Here is a 20,775-nt window from a genome sequence, read left to right as displayed (position 1 = left end):
TAGGCTATTTATTACTGATTGAACTTCAGAGATCATTATTGGTCTGTTCAGGGAATCAGTTTCTTTCTGGCTCAGTCTTCGGAGGGTGTATATGTCCAGGAATTTTTCCATCTCTTCTAGGTTTTCTATTTGTGTACATAGAACATATGGTTATTTTCATTTCTGTGGGGTCAGTGGTTACATTTCATTAGTCATTTCTAATTGTGTTTATTTGGATCTTCTTTCTTCTTAGTCTAGCTAGTGGCCTATCTTGTTAATTTTTTCACAAAACCAACTCCTGGATTTATTGCTCTTTTGAATAGTTTTTCATGCCTTGATTTCCTTCACTTTGCCCTGATTTTTGTAATTATTTCTCAGTTCTATTAGCTTTGAGGTTGTTTTGTTCTCACTTCTCTAATTCTTTCCATTGTGAAGTTAGGTTGTTAATTTAACATCTTTCTAACTTTTTGATGTGGACATTTGGTGATATTGTATTTTCCTCTTAACACTGCCTTAGCTGTGTCCCAGAGATTCTGGTATGTTGTATCTTTGTTCTCTTTACTTTAAAAGAACTTCTTGATTTCTGCCTTTTATTTTTTACCCAAAAGTCAATCGGGAGCATGTTGTTTAATTTCTATGTAATTGTATGATTTTGAGTGATTTTTATTGTGTTGACTTCTATTTTTATTTTGCTGTGGTCTGAGAGAGTGTTTGGAATGACTTCAGTTCTTATACATTTATTGAGGATGGTTTTATGTCCAGTTATGTGGTCGATTTTAGAGTATGTGCCATGTGGTAATGAGAAGAATGTATATTCTGTTGGTTTGGGGTGGAGACGTCTGTAGAGGTGTGTCAGATTCATTTGGTCCAATGCTGAGTTTAGGTCCTGAATATCTTTGTTAATTTTCTGCTTCAGTGATCTGTATAATACTGTCATTGGAGTGTTGAAGTCTCCCACTATTATTGTGTGGGAGTCGATGTCTCTTTGTAGGTCTCTAAGAACTTGCTTTATGAATCTGGGTGCTCCTGTATTGGGTTCATATATATTTAGAATAGTTAGGTCTTATTAAATTGAACCCTTTACCATTATATAATGCCCTTGTCTTTTTTTTTTTAATCGTTGTTGGTTTGAAATCTGTTTTATCTGAAATTAGGATTGCAATCCCTGCTTTTTTCTGTTTTTTATTTTTTTGGTAGATTTTTCTCCATCCCTTTATTTTGAGCTTATAAGTGTGTCATTATGTGTGAGGTAGTCTCTTGAAGAGAGCATATTATTGGGTCTTACTTTTTTATCCTGCTTGCCACTCTACCTTTTAAGTGGGGTATTTTCACCCTTTACATTCAAGGTTCATATTGATATGTGTGGATTGGGTTTTGTCATTGTGCTGTTAGCTGGTGGTTATGTTGGCTTGTTTGTGTGGTTGCTTTACAGTGACGTTGGTCTGTGTGTTTAAGTGTGCTTTTGTATTCACTGGTAGTGATCTTTCTATATTCAGTGCTGCTTTCAAGATCTCTTGTAAGGCAGGTCTGGTAGTAATGAAGTCCCTTAACATTTGCTTATCTGAAAAGGATCTTATTTCTTCTTCACTTAGAGAGTTTAGTTTAGCTAGATATGAAATTCTTGGTTAAAGATTTTTTTTCTTTCAGAACATTCAATATAGGCCCCTAATCTCTTCTGGCTTTTAGGGTTTCAGCTGAGAGGTCTGCTGTTAGCCTGATGGGAATCCCTTTGTAGGTGACCTGCCCGAGTTCTCTCTAGATGCCTTTAACATTCTTTCTCTCATTTCGACCTTGGAAAATTTGACAATTATGTGTCTCATGTATGATCTTGCGTAGAATCTTGCAGGAGTTCTCTGTATTTCCTGAATTTGACTCTTGGCCTCTTTAGCAAGGTTAGGGAAGTTTTCATGGAAGATATCCTGAAATACATTTTCCAAGTTGTTTGCTTTCTTCCCCTCTCTTTCAGGGATGCCAATGATTCATATATTCAGTCTCTTTACATAATCCCATAATTTTCAGAGGCTTTGTTCATTCCTTTTTATTCTTTTTTTTTTTTATTTTAGTCTGACTGCCTTACTTCAAAGAACTAGTCTTCGAATTGTGAGATTCTTTCATCAGCTTGGTTTATTCTGCTGTTAATACTGGAGATTGTATTGTGAAATTCCTGTGTTTTTCATTTCAATTATCTTTGTTCCTGTCCATATTCTGAATTCTGTTTCTGTTATTCCAGCCAGTTTGGCATGATTAAGAACTCTTGTTGGAGGACTGATGCAGTCATTTGGAGGACACATGATACTCTGGCCACTTTAGTTACTGGAGTTCTTGCATTGGTTCTTTCTCATCTCTGCATGTGGGTGTTCCTTTAACTGTGGTGTAGATTGAGTACAGTCAATAGACTTATTTTCTGGATATTTTCACTGGGATGAGTATTTGTATAGAGTCTTTATTGGAAGCTGACTGACTGTCTCTGGCTTTAGAGTGGGTTACGTTAGGTATTTTTTGTGTTGAAGCTTTGGGGTTTATCCAGCAGGTGACACTTAGGCTTATTTGTCAGTTGGTAGACTTTTGTTCAGTAGTGTGGCTCCCTTATGTTTCCTCATAGTTGCAGCCATGTTCCCTCTCAGTGCTCTGAAAGTGTGGGCTCCTCTTCCCCTTGAGTGCCTGCTATAGTTCATGACTTGGCACTCCTGGGCTGCCCACTGCAGCTCTGGGATGATCTCAGAGTTTATATTCCTTCCCCAGCTTAGAGGCAGTAGAGGAAGAGATCTTAGTAGTGGTTGTGGCCCAGGGTCATTTTTTTTTGACTCCTGGGGGCTCCGCCCCAGAGAGATGCAGGTCATCAATCACTCAGCGAAGTCAGCCCAAAATGGAGGTTTGTTCTGTGGGCCCAAGCCAGGAGTTTCCTGTCTGGTGATGAGTTTTGGGGAGTGTGTGGGACCTGTGGGAGATGGACTGGCCTCCTCTCCTTGGTTCAACTGCAGCTTGTTGGAGGTATGGATAAGACAGTTAAGGTCTTTGCTTCTTCATTAGTTCAAGGGTGGCTAGGGCAGTTCCACTGCAGAGACAGTGGCAGAGAGGCTTTTATTTGCCCCTGTAGGCTCTGTACAGGGAGTTGCTGAATTCGCACTGGCTCGATAGCTCTGGTTGGGGTGGCTGGAACCCCAGGCCTGGAGGATCTGCCCAGTAAGGAGATGTGGGAACAGGAACCCATGTAATAGTCTGCCCACTTTTCTGTAGGGCTGCTGCAGTATGCTTGGGGCCCACTCTAGGCCCTAGTCATCTCGGATTTTCCAGAACCTGGAGGTGTCACCAGTGAAAGCTGTGAAACAGCAAAGATGGCGGCCTGTTCCTCCCTCTGGGAGCTTTGTCCCAGGGAGGTATGGACCTGTTGGTGGTTTAAAGGCACCTATACCAAGTGTCTGGAGACCCTGGTTGGGAGGTCCTGCCCAGTGAGGAGGAATAGGATCAGAACCCGCTTAAAAAAGCAGTTTGTATTCTGGCCACATTTTGGTAGAGCATCTATGCTGTGCTGTGGGATTCCTTCTGCCTTGAGTCAGCTCAGACTGTGGTTTAAAGGCACTTGTACAAAGTGGCTGGAGACCCTGGTTGGGAGGTCCTGCCCAGTGAGGAGGAACAGGATCAGAACCTGCTTAAAAAAGCAGTTTGCATTCTGGCCACATTTTGGTAGAGCATCTATGCTGTGCTGTGGGATTCCTTCTGCCCTGAGTCAGCTCAGACTGTCCAAAGCCTGAAGGCTGGAATGGCTAAAGTGTCTGAACAGCAAAGATGGCAACCCACCCCTCTCCCTGGGAACTCCTTCTTAGGGAGGTGCAGTGCCACTGCTGGTAGCTGGCTGGATCCCAAGCCAGTAGGTCTTATCTTGTGAGGTGCCATGGAAGTGGGGCCTATGGGTTGTTGCTACTCAGCCTTCTGGATTCGGCCTCTTTCCTACAGGTATGTACAGGAGTCTAACCTTCTACTTTGCCAAAGCTGCAGCTACTTTTGCCGGAAAGCCCAATAATAATCTAAGGCTTCAGGGTCTCCACCTATGCCTGAGCAGTTGCTCTGCCAAGACTTCATGTAGCTCTGTCCTTCAGACTGAAGACTGAAGGCCCTGGTGGAGTGGGTTCACAAGGAGATCTCCTGACCTGAGGGTTGCAAAGACCTGTGAGAGAAGTGTGTTTTTCTGGGGCCGTTCATTCACTCACCACTTCCCTTGGGTGGGGGAGTATCCCCTGGTTCCATGTTATTCCCAGGTGGGTCGTTGTCCTGTCTTACTTTTCTTCATTCTCTAAAGGTCAAGTTGTTTCCTTGATTAGTCCCACTGCAAATACCTGGATGTTTCAGCTGAAGGTGTGGTATTTACTTGCCCCCTTCTGTTTTTCTCCATGAGAGCCACACACACTAGCTGCTTCTAGCCACGCACACTAGCTGCTTCTTGAATAGATTGAAGTAAATTGACTTCTAATAATAGCAGTCTTTAAGTTCTTACACTCTACCAAGCATGGTGCTAGTCCTATGTTGTATATACTGTTGTTATCTCTGTTTTACTGATAAACTGAAGTTTAAAGAGGTTAAGCAACTTTCCCAAGGCCATATAACTAGTAATTGCAGAGCCAGTCTTGTGCTTCTAAATTTTACACTATTTTACAGGTGCCTATCTGGTCTCTGCATAGGGACAGTTAAGCATAAACAAGATTGAAACAAATGAGTTAATAGAAATTAATGAGTCAGTGAGACATGCATTGATTCCTCTACACTAGATATATTCATTCAGATGTTATACACATTTCTTCAAATCTTACACACAAAATAAGCTATTACCTTCAGCACCTGTGTGTATAAGAGGACTAATCCCAGATACCAACTGAACAAATCTACCTGTGGTTATCTTTATACAGATGTAGCCACAGAATCGAGGAAAACTGAAGTATTTCAAATTTTAGAAAGCAGTATTGCAACACTTTGAGGGAGGAAACATGATAGAAAGATCCTTCCCTATTATATTGACTTAATTTATAATATTTAATTCATTCAAAATCTTTTTAATAAAAATTTCCCTAAAGCTACTAATATGCTGATGTTTTTTAAAGCCCATTGAAATTTTAATAATATTTTTAAAGTAATTATCTTTGTACAGTAACTCTTAATGCTTACCAAGGTAAATCTTCGCAATTAAAGTCTAGGATTTATGTGACTTTAACAATCTGTTTAAGAAGTGATTACATATTTAATACTAGGATATTTTTGAAATAGTTTTATTTCTCTCTTGCCGCAAAATGTGACCCTGTACAATATGGAAAAAAAAGAAACTTTCTCTAACACCTTTTCCTTCCCTAGAGGAAGTAAATTATTTTTGAAATGTTGTTCAAATTATTTATAATGTCCCTGTATCATGTTTATCTTCTGTTTTGCTTTTATACGTCATTTAAATGGGAAGTCTTTGCCTAACACAGTTCTTACATCTTCATTATAGGTGAAGTTTTTTTTTCCTAAATTGTGCTTCCAGGAGATTTAATGTCTAAAAATATATTTCATCTCGTCTTTTTTTTTAACCTATGTAAAATGATTTAAGTGGTTGCTTATGAAAGGGAGGGAGGCAATCTTATCCACAGGCAAAATAAGCTGTCTACCAATAAATTTAAGGGACAGCCTCACTACTACCACCAAGCCCCCTTCAGAACCTTCACTTGATGCCTGAAACGCTACTGTTGAGGCTTCAGTCATTTAGCTTGTGTTATGAATAGTCTCAGTTAAAATACAAAAAGCCTGCAGGTGGTAATATTTTAATCTATGTTCAGTTTTTGTGATTGTAGGAGAGAAGCAGCACATTAAGGTGCCAGCAATCTTAGGGAACTACCCAAACCCGAATGTGGGCCAAGGGAATGGAGAATACAGAAGAAGAAAGCTGAAGGACATGAAGACAAACTTTACCCACTTAACAATAAAAACATAATCCCAAAACTTTAGAATAAGAAGAAACCCTAATGTAGTCTAAACTCTTAATATTAAAGCCAAAGGCTCAGAGAGGCAAAACAACAGTTTTTGTTGAAATCACGTTTTTTTGTTTGCTTTTAGAAGATAGAAACATGAAATGTTAATGTAGGTAAAAATCAAGTCAGATATATTTGTTCTTCAGTATATTTTGAGAATTTCAAAGCAAACAAAAATTGCATTTTATAAGGAGGCAATAGAAAATGTTTTCATGTAGTGACATGAATTTCAGAAGTGATGTTAATAGTTTCCATGGTAATACACAAGCAAACTCTTGTTTTCTTTAATAGTTGTAAATATTTAGGGTTTCAGTTTTCTTGGAGTTCATATTAAGAGAGGTCTTAGTCATGTAATTGTGGATCCAATTTATTTTATCTGTAAACAGCAATACTTTAAAGGAATGTTACTCATTTGCTTGAAATCAAGGCTGAGTTTTTGCTCAAGGCTGAGCTTTACTTGTAAAACTCTTACCTTTTGATTTAAAAAAAAAAAGTATCTAAAACTATACCAAAGACAACCTCAGGCTTAAATTTGTTTTTTGAAAAACACATAAACCCAGTTGTATTCATTATTTCATTATGGCACATTCATCCTTAGTGAACACTAGTATTACTCTTGTCTCTTTGTCCTTAATAATTGATTTATAAAAACTTCTTCAAAGCAATTTAAAGATACTCATGAGCAGAGCAGGATAGATACTGATGAGAAGGTTTAGTAAGGTTTTTTTCATCTCATTTGGGCTTAGGTTCAATCTATCTAAATTAAAATTTCCATCCAATTGTATTCCCATATTTGAATGGGCTTTGTATAATGTGGGAGTATATGATAGTAACTGCTGAGGAATGTCTTCATGTCTGGATTGCTAGTTATGAAAGGTGTATTAGCTGTTAAAGAGCTCCAATTTGCTGTGAGAACCATCCATGACCCCAGTTCCTAGAGTGCCATACAGTCTCATTCAATCAGCCAGCCAGTCCTGTTTGAGGACCTGCTTTGCCAGGCAATGGGGATATAGAGTTTAGTTATAGCACCCCTGCCCACCAGAAGCTCACAGTCTTATAACTAAAATAGATACATGAAATAGATACTTGCAGTATAATATGAAATGGCCTATGTCTGAAGCATACCCAAATGTCATGGAAATATAGGATGGGCACCTAAACCAGGTGATGTCTGACATGATTCTTAAAAAACAAGTAGAAGTTAGTAACCTAACAAAGAAAAGAGAGAAGGCATTGAAAAATCACATTGTTTGAGGCCCAGAGAGGGTGAGACAGACACATTTAGGAAGTTACAAGAATTGTGGATGAGCATGTCTGGAATATATGAAAATTAGTAATGAAACTAGAGTAGGTAAAAGTAGCCTCATTGAAAATGTCTCATAACATGCTAAGAAATTTGGGTTTTATTCCAAAGGCAGTAAGAAACTTAAAAAATTCTAAACAGGTAGGTGCCATGCTCAGATTTTTATTTCAGAAAAATTACTTTAATGCATTGCAGAGGATGGATGAGGGTAGAGATAATCTTGCAGGCAAAATTAGGATTGAATTATCCAGAAATTTGATGTGTATAATCATTCATTCATATCCTGTCATAAAGAGTGAGGTCCCTAGCTTTTCCCTAAATAAACCAGTTTTAGTGAGCCTATGCTGAAGAAGATTGAGAGAAATTACTTTTGTTGCTGTTTCTTTCCCTTTTCTCAAAGTGTGTGCTGACAAAGGGAAATTCTATATCGTTGACACTTGCAAGCATTGTTAGATACTGGTGCCACTGGTTGGGGTGGCCAGAAGGCACCTTAGCATATTTGCTGCCGATACTAGTTACTCCAGGTTTGGCAAAATTCTGAAATTCATTTACTCACCAAATATGTAAGCGATGTTCTAAGCATTCTATTAATCCTTGCAAGAGATTCAAAAACGAAATAAATATAATACACATTGTTCCTATCAGTTGTTTAGATAGAAGTCATTTTCATTAGAAAATTTTATATAAAATCAAATTGCTGTTATAAGATATGTACAGATACTGTGGGAAGGGAAACTTTCATGGATGAAACATTTGAAGGATGGATGTTTGAATGTGCAAAAATGAGAAAAAGATATTTGGGCAGAGAAAACTACAGGAGATAGAAAACATATTGGTAACAGTGCATGATTTAGTTTGGTTGGAATTAAAGTAGTTAGGTTCTATTCATGAGGACTGAACTGAGAAATATGGGCTTTGTCCTATAGGCAGTCATAGAAAGTTTCTCAGAAAGGATACAATAATCAGAACACTTTGCTTTTAAATTTTTTCTCTGTCAATATTGTAAATCAAGTGTATTTCCAAGAGAAAAGACAAAAGTTGGAGAAAACAGTTACTACAGTAGTTTAAGCTCAAGACAAATCAATATCTGAAATAGGCAAGGGGTAATGGGAATAAAAATGTTGAGTACAAGATTTATTAGAGCAGTAGAATATTGGATGTTGCTATTGATAAGATGTTGGAAATGAGATTTTTGACTGGTTGATTTGGGGGATGGTGATGCCATTCAGACTATCAATAGATTTAGCAAAGAAAATCATGATATCTAAACATCATTTTATCAGTTAATGCTATTTAGTTATGGTATATATGAGAGAACTGTGGGTTTAATTTCATATTTCTTTTTCGCTGTTGATATACTAAAGGTAAAACTTTCAGTTTGGGCTGAAAGGTCTATAATACTAATTATAATTAGTTAACCCAGCAGACAAACAGCCAAAAAACAAAGGTAGGTAGATCTTCTTGAGTGGTTTGGTGAAATATTGGTGTGTGTTGTCTTTAAAGATACGATGTCACTAAGTGTGGCATCCAGCAAAAATGCTGTGCTCTTTTAGGATGTGAAAAAACATGAGCTGGTTTCTGTGCTGAATTTTAAACAATATTTTAAAGGAATTTTCAAATCTTTTTGTAAATTGAAGAGTCTTTCTGAACATACTTGGTTAACTACCATGTAATTTACCTATACACTGTACCTATATTCTTATACCTGATTTTTTTCTGTTTGATTGAAGTGCAGCATATCTACTTACAGCATTGTTTTGTAGACTGAATTATGAATACAGGAAAGTTTTAATATCTTAGAGACCTAGAAGATAATATACATCATCCCTACCTGTTAATGCTATTCTGATAATCCAACTTATTTATCAGAAGTTTACAGTAATTTTTTAAATCTGTCTGTGCATTGGGCTATCAAATTCTGTTTAATGCAAATTTTTGATTTTGTTCTTAGCACACATTCAAATACTTTTGGTAGTATCTGCCAAATGGAATATTGAGCTGAATGGCTTATTTGCAGGGAGGGGTACAACTTACTCCAAGACAGGGTAAGATATATAGTGTAAGGTCACCATATGCCAAAGAAAATTCATATGTTTACTGGAATATATCCTGTAGTGCATTCAGGGTAGTAAACAACCATATCCAAACACATGGTAAAGTGACTGCTACAATAACTGGATGCTTTTATGCTTTCATAACTATTATTATTCCAGTCTAGAGATTTCATCGTAATTACTGCTGACTTCTGTAATGATGTTTTTTATCTTTTAACTCTTTCAAGTATGTCATAAAAAATTCTAATTTCCTATGAACACTGGAAGTTAAAAATTAGTGTTTATGGATACCATTGCCACTTTTGCCAAAACCTAACCAAAAATTGTAATGTCATTGTTGGGATTACAGTATCATGATATATATGTGATTGGGGCTAATCACCCCATAAATACTTTGGCTACTATTTCCTTAATAGTAATATTTCCTCTGAACTGGGTTCTTTGAAGCTGTAGCTTTTTAAATTCTTAGATTATAAAATAGCATAGTGACTGACTGTTGAGTATTACACTCATTATAGAACCTCTTTAAGTGTGGTTATTGTTTACCCCATATCTGTGTTTATGTAATGAGAAAGGCCTTTTTAAAATGTAAAACATTAGTGTAGAGGATTCAGATTTTTATCTATATTATACAGAAAGCAGTAAAGTGACAGTCATACTTCTAAAATATGTAGTGTTGCGTGTTCATCTCTAACCCTACCTTTGTGTGAAGGTCCTATGTATACTTGGTTTCCACTGTAATACAGTGAAATAAAACCAAAGTTCTTAGAGCATGGAAAAAGTGCTTATCTCAACATATTCTCTATCATGTCTCTTTCCTTGCCAGATTTTACTCATGACTGATGACAGTCAACTATGGTCATTCAGAGTCACCATATGTCAAAAATTTTCTTCTATTTTCCTCTTTATTTATTTATTCTTTCTAATAAAAAATATACAGAAATCTGTTGTTTGCTCATTTTCCAAATACCTCGTATTTTATTCTGATTATGAAGTACTCAACAAGTGAAAAAAGTATTCACCTACCTAGATTTACAATATAATCTGACCACCTCTCAAATGTCTAGAAGTTGCCTAAAGCAGTTCTATTTCACCTAATGCTGTCTGTGTCACATGGGAAATTGTATTGTAGGCCATGTAAATACTTTCCAAGGAAACAAGAAAAGATTTCTAAATAACCAAAGTTGTCTTCATTATCCAACTTATATAAACAACAGGCTATTCATTGTAAATATACTTATTTATAACTAGGCCAATCTCATTCTCCTCTGTTTTTTGCCAGTAATACATTCTCCTCTGCTGTTTTCCAGTAATGATAGACGATTTAGAGGTTTGACCACCATGTCTACAGACATTCATGCTTACCCAATCATTTTTGTGCTATAAGTTTCATGACAAGAGTGTTCTTGGATGAGTGTTCTTAGATATTATCCAGGACATTTTGGTTGAAGTAGATTAAGAATAAGGAAAGTGTGGTTTAAAACTCTGTTTCTTTTGTGCCTTATTTTCCAAAGTGTAGCCTAAAAAAGGTTTGGAATCATTTTGTATTTTGAAAAACTTTCTCTTTCAAAAAAGACTCTGTTGCTGTCATATTTTGTGAAGCATTTTAATATTTAATCTAGATTTTTTAAACAAATAATAAATCACAAGGATAATAGGATAATAACTTTATGACATACTTTTAGTAACTGAAAGGAGTTTAGATTAAAATCTTCTTTAAAGGCACATAATAAATAGGTGATATCAAACCTACAAAATCACCTTAATACTTATCTATGATTATAGATATAGTTACTAGGTATGGTTATTTAGATATAGATGGGTACTTTTTTAACCAAATACAGTATTCACTGAATGTATCTATTAAACAGTTCTTCTTTTAGAGTCAGGGTCTTCTAATTTTCTAATACGTGGCTGAACAAATTTTATGGATGGCTGAACAAATTTTATGGAAGAGGCACTTAAAGGTGACTTTACATGTAAAGCTTAACACAGTCTGAGCATTATCTTTTATGTCTTTTATTTCTGATTTTCAAGGGAGAGAATCTCATTGGCTCAGCCTGCATCATATATCCACCATCACCCTCCCCTCCACCATCCTGTCAGTCATGGTTGTAGCAGGGTCATCTGATACCAACATGACAACCTAGGCTCACCCTTTCCTCAGGGTCAGTGGTTGGTGCTCTTCCAAACAAGAAAACAGCAGGTGGGCAGGCAGCCCAAACATGTCTGCTACAGCATTTCACCAGGATAGATTTGTATTGCTTTTGCTACTCTAAACACACTAAAAAAAGGAAAGATGTTCATAGTTGAAGAGGTTGTTTGATAAATATGGAAACACTCTCTGGCAACTGATTCAGGCCTCACAGATGTAGATATAGGTGCTGAGAATATATGAGTTGTTTGTTAGGTTCTTAGTATGTGTTATAAAAAATTTTCATTTTAAGTAGATCTTTACTGAAAATAAAAGTACTTTCAGTTTTTTAAAAAAAGTACCATCAGAGTAATTATATTCTGAGAGAAAAGTCATTACTCTTCAGGAAAACTGCAATTGGGAATATTGAATAATTAGAAATGTTTGAGAAACTAATGCTGATGAAGTTCAAAGGTAATCTACCCATGATCATAAATTCTCTGCCCATTCTAGAAAACTTCAACTAAACAATGCCTACTGGAATGTTAATGTTGATTCTCTCTCCTTTCATTTTTCAGAACTTATTTACAGTTCTTTCTCTCATTATTAATGTCATACCCTTTTCTTTAAAAAAAAAAGATGAAGCAGCAGCTGACTAGGAAATTTAAATTGTAAGATATGTAGTCCATCTCCACCATCTCCACTCATTATAGAACTTCTTTAAGTGTAGTTATTGTTTACCCATATCTGTGTTTATGTAATGAGAGATGCTTTTGATGTAAGATCCTTTTATATCTTTGGCTAGTCATCTTCCTTTCTCTTTTCTACTTCATTTTCAAATTTAACTTTTTTTTTTCTCCTGGAGGTGCCTTACTTCATTTAGATAAAATACTCACATAAGCTGGAAGATGTTTAGTACTATCTTCTGGGAGTCACTTAGCTCTGTGAGTTTCCCTCAGACACTCAGGATTGCACACAAATAAATGTTTTCCTTAAACTTTCCTTCTCAGCTTTATTCGTGGTCACATTGCAGGAAGCATCAACATTCCATTCAGTGCTGCCTTCACTGCAGAAGGGGAGCTTACCCAGGGCCCTTACACTGCTATGCTCCAGAACTTCAAAGGGAAGGTCATTGTCATCGTGGGGCATGTGGCAAAGCACACAGCTGAGGTAAGTATATTCAGAAATGTCATATGTACATATGATGAGTGATTTACCTGCCTTCTATATGAAGGTTATCTAAAAGTATATTTCTTCAGGAGTTGGTCACAAATACTATGAGCTTTGAAGATTTATCTGTGTTCTTATATGGAAGAGTTTGTCTGCCTTTAATTGAAGCATTTTTCCTTCAGTGTTCAGCATCAGAATCAACAGTAACCTTAAAAAATCAAAATAATAGCCTAAGGCTGTTTTTTTCTAACTGCTTTCTGAAATTGTAAAGAAGTAGCTTGAATTCCCTCCACTGGAGAAAAACAGTAGTGTTCAAGTGTAGGCTCTGAGAGCTGGTCATGATGAGATTTGTTAGATTTAGAAATTGTGTTTACTAGAGACTCAAAGCTTTTTGATGATAGAGAATTCAGGGAGAATGTCAACTGTCAGACATGAGAAGTACATGAAACAATAAAATGGCTTCCTTCTTCCATGGCTATGTTCTAAGCAAATTGAAAAATAAAACAAAGAGTAGCATATGAAGGCCAAAAATATCTTTATTTTTTAATAAAAGACAAGTTGAAGACTGTAGCTTAGTATGAGAGCCAAATGGACTTACTTAAAAACAAGCAGCCAGAGAAGGTATCTAGATATAGGCAACGTTGAACAAGTACAGGATCTTTCTCTAAAAGGGAAGAATCTGCTCCTAGAAAAGTAGCAGAGGTAACTTGCTCCCTGCAGACAGCTTTTTTCTAAAAGGAAGATAAGCAGGACTGAGCCTTCCCAAATTTACCAATCAAATAAATCCTTCAACCTCCCAGGGCACAGAGAATAGAGGGACAAAGAGAAAGGCCAGGAATATGCTTAGGAAAATTCTGTCATCAGGGAAATCAGGAGTGGAGACTAAATATTTGCCTTGATTGTACATATTCCTTTGAGCACTCCTGAAATGTGGTCACTGAAAATTTCAGATTAGAACTTTAAAACTTTATTTTTTTTTTACTCTTAGTAATCAGAGAAATAACCTAAAATGTCTTTTATTATAAAAACTAATAACCACACTTTGTTGAACACTTGGAAAATATAGAGAGACCAAAAAAGGAAATAAAAAGTATGCATGATTTTACCACCTGGGAGGCAAAAAACACTTCTTGAATTTTTTTATTGGAAAATTATAATTCCTCCATTCAATTCAATTCTGATATTGGCTAAAGGTAACCCTCCCATCCCCACCTGCACATACCCAATACTGATACAAACTCAGAAAAAAGGAAACATGAAAATACTTTGCTCTTTTATTCCTAGAGCGAGTGTGTATGAAGTCCATGAAAACAACATGTAAGGGTTACATTTAGAGAACTATGCCATATGATTTCATAGTAAGGAACTAGGCTATTGATTTTTCCAAATTTGATGCCTTCACTATAATTTTTAAGTCTTTTAAGTTTTTGCTTTTCACAGAGCAAAATCGAGAGGAATAGAAATTTCCCATATACCACTACCCCACACATGCACAACCTTTCCCATTATCAGCCTCCCCCATCAGAGTGATACATTTGTTACAACTAATGAACCTTCATTGACACATCATTATCATCCCAAGTCCACAGTTTACATCAGGGCTCACTCTTGGTGTTGTATATTATTTTTAATTCGTAATAAATTTTTATTAACTTTTATTTTAGGTTCAGGGGTACATGTGCAGGTATGTTATATAGGTAAACATGTCATAGGCATTTGTTGTACAGGTTATTTTATCACCGAGGTACTAAGCCTAGTACCCAATAGTTATTTTTTCTGCTTCTCTTCCTCCTCCCACCCTCCAGCCTCAAGTAGGGCCCAGTGTCTGTTTTTTCCATCTTTGTTAGAAATTTAAAACTGTAAAAGTCAGATTAGAACTTTAAGACTATTGATCATAAACCATTTTAAGCATCCAACAATCCATGTCTCAGAAGTACAGGACTGATAGCAGCATTAACTTTTTGTTTGTTTGTTTGTTTGAGACGAGTCTCGCCCTTTCGCCCAGGCTGGAGTGCAGTGGTGCAATCTCAGCTCACTACAAGCTCCGTCTCCCAGGTTCACACCATTCTCCTGCCTCAGCCTCCCGAGTAGCTGGCACTACAGGCACCCACCACCACGCCCAGCTAATTTTTTCGTATTTTTAGTAGAGACGGGGTTTCACCATGTTAGACAGGGTGGTCTCAATCTCCTGACCTCGTGATCTGCCCGCCTCGGCCTCCCAAAGTGCTGGGATTACAGGCGTGAGCCTCCGCACCTGGCCAGCATTAACTTTTGACACTAAATGAAAGTCATTTTTAATGATGAAACTTAACTAACCATACTAAAGAAGTATGCAAGTGGATATTACTTCTAAGTTATAAATCACTCACCTATCTTTTATATAACTATATCTACCATCCAACAGAGAACAATCTCAATACACCTATTTCAGAGAAAGTCAGAAAATAGTAACACACATGGTTTGGCTATTTGTCCCCTCCAAATCTCATGTTGAAATGTAATCTCCAATGTTGGAGGCTGGCCTGGTGGTGAGAAGTGACAGCATGCTGGCAGCCCTTGCAGCCCTCGCTCGCTCTTGGCACCTCCTCGGCCTCAGCACCCACTCTGGCTGCACTTGAGGAGCCCTTCAGCTCGCCACTGCACTGTGGGAGCCCCTTCCTGGGATGGCCGAGGCCAGAGCCAGCTCCCTCAGCCTGTGGGGAGGTGTGGAGGGAGAGGCACAGGCGGGAACCGGGACTGCGCACATTGCTTGCAGGCCAGTTAGAGTTCCAGGTGGGCGTGGGCTTGACGGCCCCGCACTGGGAGCAGCCGGCCGGCTCTGGGCAGTGAGGGGCTTAGCACTCAGTCCAGCAGCTGCGGAGGGTGCACCAGGTCCCCCAGCAGTGCTGGCCCACCAGCGCTGCACTTGATTTCTCACTGGGCCTTAGCTGCCTGCCCGCAGGGCAGGGCTCGGGACCTGCAGCCCGCCATGCCTGAGCCTCCCCCCAACCCACCGTGGGCTCCTGCCCGGCCCAAGACTCCCCAACGAGTGCTGCCCCCTGCTTCACAGCACCTGGTCCCATCGACTGCCCAAGGGCTGAGGAGTGTGGGTGCACGGTGTGGGACTAGCAGGCAGCTCCACCTGCGGCCCCAGTGTGGGATCCACTGGGTGAAGCCAGCTGGGCTCCTGAGTCTAGTGGGGACTTGGAGAACCTTTATGTCTAGCTAAGGGATTGTAAATACACCAATCAGCACTCTGTATCTAGCTCAAGGTTTGTAAACATACCAATCAGCACCCTGTGTCTAGCTCAGGGTTTGTGGATGCACCAATCAGCACTCTGTATCTAGCTAATCTGGTGGGGACTTGGAGAATCTTTATGTCTAGCTAAGGGATTGTGAATACACCAATCGGCACTCTGTATCTAGCTCAAGGTTTGTAAATGCACCAGTCAGCACTCTGTGTCTAGCTCAGGGTTTGTAAATACACCAATCAGCACTCTGTATCTAGCTAATCTAGTGGGGAGGTGGAGAACTTTTGTGTCTAGCTCAGGGATTGTAAATGCACTAATCAGCACCCTGTCAAAACAGACCAATCAGCTCTCTGTAAAACAGACCAATTGGCTCTCTGTAAAATGGACCAATCAGCAGGATGTGGTTGGGGCCAGATAAGAGAATAAAAGCAGGCTGCCCCAGCCAGCAGTGGCAACCTGCTCAGGTCCCCTTCCACACTGTGGAAGCTTTGTTCTTTCGCTCTTTGCAGTAAATCTTGCTACTGCTCATTCTTTGGGTCCACACTGCCTTTATGAGCTGTAACACTCACCACGAAGGTCTGCAGCTTCACTCCTGAACCCATCAAGACCATGAACCCACCGGGAGGAACGAACAACTCCAGATGTGCCGCCTTAAGAGCTGTAACACTCACTGCAAAGGTCTGCAGCTTCACTCATGAGCCAGCGAGACCACGAACCCACCAGAAGGAAGAAACTCCAAACACATCCGAACGTCAGAAGGAACAAACTCTGGACGCGCCACCTTTAAGAACTGTAACACTCACCACAAGGGTCCGTGGCTGCATTCTTGAAGTCAGTGAGACCAAGAACCCACCAGTTCCGGACACAGTGGGAGGTGTTTGGTCATGGGGGCAGATCCCTTGTGAATGGCTTGATGTCCTCCCCATGGTAATAAGTGAGTTCTCACTCTGTTAGCTCACATGAGAGCTCGTTGTTTAAAAGTCTGGCTCTTCCTCCTTTCTCTTGTTCCTGCTCATGCCATGTGACATGCTGGCTCCCTGTTACCTTCCACCATGATTGTAAGCTTTGTGAGGTTTCATCAGAGATAGATGTCAGCACCATGCTTTCTGTAAAACCTGCAAAACTGTGAGCCAGTTAACCATCTTTTTTTAATAGATTGCCCAGTCTCGGGTACTTCTTTATAGCAACACAAGAACAAACTAACACAGATAATTGGTACCAGGAGTGGGGTGTTGCTGTTAAATACCTGAAAATGTGGAAACAGCTTTGGAACTGGGTAATAGGCAGAGGTTGAAAGAGTTTGGAAGGCTCAGAAGAAGACAGGAAAATGAGTAAAAGTTTGAAACTTCTTAGAGACTGATTAAATAGTTGTAACCAAAATGCTGATATGGACAATAAAGTCCAGGCTGATTAAGTCTTAGGTGGAAATGAGAGAGTTATTGGGAACTGGAGTTAAGATTACCCATGTTACACCCTGGCAAAGAACTTGACAACAGTGTGTTCATGTCATAGGGATCTGAGTTTAAACTTAATTATGATGACAAGATACCTGGCAGAAAAAAAAAAGTCTAAGCAGCAAAGCATTCAAGAAGTGGTATGGCTTCTTCTAACACCCTAAGTCATATATGGAAGCAAATAAAAGACTTAAAGTTATATTTAAAAGGGAAGCAGAGCATAAAAATTTGGAAAACTTGTAGCCCAGCCCTATGGTAGAAAAAATCCAAGCAGGCTACAGAGCAACCATTTGCTAGAGAGATTAGCATGACTAAAAGGGAGCCAAGTGCTAATAGCCAAGACAATGGATAAAAGGCCTTGAAGGCATTTCAGAGTTCTTAGGGACAGCCCTTGTCATCACAGGCCCAGAGGCCTAGGGAAGAAGAATGGTTTCAGTGGTCAGGCCCAGGACCCCACCTCCCTGCACAGCCTCAGGACAGTGCTCCCTGCATCGTGACCACTCAGGCTCCGGCCACAGCTTAACTGGGCCAAGGTAAAGCTCAGGCTGCCACCCTAGAAGGAGCAAGCTATAATCCCTGGCAGCTTTCATGTGATGTTCAGCCTGCAGATGCACAGAATGCAAATGTGAAGGAAGCTTCGCAACTCCCACCTGGATTCCAGAGCATGTGTGGGGAAGTCTGGATACCCAGGCAGAAGCCTACTACAGGAGCAGAGCCCCCACAGAGAAACTATACTAGGGCAGCGCCAATGGGAAACGTAGAGTGGAGCCCCTGCAGAGTCCCCACCAGGGAACCGGCTAGTGGAGCTTTGGGAAGTGGGATGCCACCCTCCAGACCTGAGACTGGTAGAGCCATTGGCAGCTTGCAACCGCAGTATGGAAAAGCCATAGGTACTCAACTCCAACCTGTGACAGCAGCCATGAGGGCTGCACCTTGGAAAGCCACAGGGACAAACCTGTCCAAGGCCTTCATAGCCTACATCTCACACCATTCTGCCCAGGATGTAGGACATGTCAAAGGAGATTGTTTTGGAGCTTTAAGATTTAATGACTGTCCTGCTGAGTTTCAGACTTGTGTGGGCGTATTGCCTCTCTTTTGGCCAATTTCTCCCTTTTCAAATGATAATGCATACCCAATATCTGTAGCACCATTGTATATTGGCAGTAAATAACTTGTTTTTGATCTCACAGGCTCATAGGATCAATGGACTCATCTCCAGATGATACTCAAGACTTGACACTTGGCACTTGAGACTTGAGTTAATGCTGAAGCAGGTTAAGAATTTGGTGGACTATTGCAGAGGCTTGGTTGTATTCTGATATGTGAGGAGGACATAAGACTTAGGGGATCAGAGGCAGAATGATGTGGTTTTGATGTTTGTCCCCTCCAAATCTCATTTCAAATGTAATCCCTATGTTCAATGTGGAGCCTTTTAAGGAGGTGTTTGGATTATGGGGGAAGATCGCTCATGAATGGTTTGGTGCCCTCCCAGTGGTAATAAGTGAGTTCTTGCTCTGCTAATTCATGTGAGAGTTGTTATGAGAGTTTATGGTTTAAAGGAGCCTGGCTCCACCTCCTCTCTCTCTTGTTCCCACTCTGGCCATGTGACATGCTAGCTCCCTGTTGCCTTCTGTCAGGATTGTAAGCTTCCTGAGGCCTCACCAGAAGATGTTGGTACCACACTTCCTGTAAAGCCTACAGAACCATGAGCCAATTAAACCTCTTTAATTTCTTCTATTAAAAAAAAAAAAAGGATACATGTACAGAACATGCAGGTTTGTTACATAGTTATATGTGTGCCATGGTGGTTTGCTGGACCTACTGACCTGTCCTCTAAGATCCCTTCCCTCACCCACCAGCACCCAACAGCCATGGGGTGTATTGTTCCCCTCTCTGTGTCCATGTGTTCTCAATGTTCAACTCACATTTGTGAGCGAGAACATGCGGTGTTTGGTTTTCTGCTCCTCTATTAGTTTGCTGAGGATGATGGCTTCCAGCTTCATCCATGTCCCTGCAAAGGACATGATGTCATTCCTTTTTATGGCTTCATAGTATTCCATGGTTTTCTTTATCCAGTTTTATTCCAGATTTTCTTTATCCAGTCTATCATTGATGGGCATAAATAGTGCTGCAATAAATATACATGAGTATGTGTCTTTATAATAGAATGATTTCTATTCCTTGGGTATATACCCAGTAATGGGATTGCTGGGTCCAGATGGTTTTTCTGGTTCTAGATCCTTGAGGAATCACCATACTGTCTTCTACAATGGTTGAACTAATTTACATTCCTACCAACAGTGTAAGTGTTCCTATTTCTCCACACCTTCACCAGCATCTATAGTTTCCTGACTTTTTAATAATCACCATTTTGACTGGCGTGAAATAGTATCTCATTGTGGTTTTGATTTGCATTTCTCTGATGACCAGTGATGTTGAGCTTTTTTTCATGTTTGTTGGCTGTGTAAATGTCTTCTTTTGAGGAGGAGCTGTTCATAAGCTTTGCCTACTTTTTGATGGGATGGTTTGTTTTTTTCTTGTAAATATGTTTAAGTTCCTTGTAAATTCTGGATGTTAGACCTTCGTCAGATAGGTAGATTGCAAGAATTTTCTCCCATTCTGTAGTTGCCTGTTCACTCTGATGACAGTTTATTTTGCTGTGCAGGAGCTCTTCAGTTTAATTAGATCCCATTTGTCAATTTTGGCTTTTGTTACAATTGCTTTTGGCATTTTTGTCATGAAGTCTTTGCCCATGCCTATGTGTGAATGCTATTGCCTAGGTTTTCTTCTAGGGTTTTTATGGTTTTGGGTTTTACCTTTAAGTCTTTAATCCATCTTGAGTTAATTTTTGTATAAGACATAAGGTAGGGCTCCAGGCCAGTTCCAGTTTCCTGCATATGGCTAGCCAGTCTTCCCAGCACCATTTACTGAATAGGAGATCCTTTCCCCACTGCTCGTTTTTGTCAGGTTTGTTGAAGATCAGATGGTTGTAGACATGTGGTATTATTTCTGAGATCTCTGTTCTGCTCCATCGGTCTGTATGTTGGTCCTCCTTCGTTGGTCTATATGTACAAGTACCATGCTGTTTTGGTCACTGTAGCCATGTAGTATAGTTTGAAGTCATCTAGCATGATGCCTCCAATTTTGTTCTTGTTTGCTTAGGATTGTCTTGCCTATATGGGGTCTTCTTTGATTTCATATGAAATTTAAAATAGTTTTTTCTAATTCTGTGAAGAATGTCACTGGTAGCGTGATGGGAATAGCACTGAATCTGTAACTTACTTTGGGCAGTATGGCCATTTTCATGATATTGATTCTTCCTATCCATGAGGATGGAATGTTTTTTCATTTGTTTGTGTCCTGTCTTATTTGCTTGAGCAGTGGTTTGTAGTTTTCCTTAAAGAGGAATTCACATCCCTTGTTAGCTGTATTCCTAGGTATTTTATTCTGTTTTAGTG

At 39.3% G+C, this 20,775-nt stretch overlaps 1 protein-coding gene across 2 annotated transcripts in view; it reads left to right on the top strand.

Moving 5' to 3' along the window:
- Positions 1-20,775, top strand: part of TBCK (TBC1 domain containing kinase) — a 281,985-nt gene that overhangs the window by 209,414 nt on the left and 51,796 nt on the right. For both annotated transcript variants that reach the window (XM_008955359.4, XM_003829981.5), the window contains exon 25: positions 12,474-12,633. In XM_008955359.4, coding sequence (XP_008953607.4) covers positions 12,474-12,633 — 160 coding nt within the window. The remainder of the gene's footprint in view (positions 1-12,473; positions 12,634-20,775) is intronic.

This window comes from Pan paniscus, chromosome 3 (assembly GCF_029289425.2).
Source record: "Pan paniscus chromosome 3, NHGRI_mPanPan1-v2.0_pri, whole genome shotgun sequence".
NCBI classification, from domain to species: Eukaryota; Metazoa; Chordata; class Mammalia; order Primates; family Hominidae; genus Pan; species Pan paniscus.
Note: the sequence above shows the minus strand (reverse complement) of the source record. Positions and strands in the feature narration are given on the sequence as shown.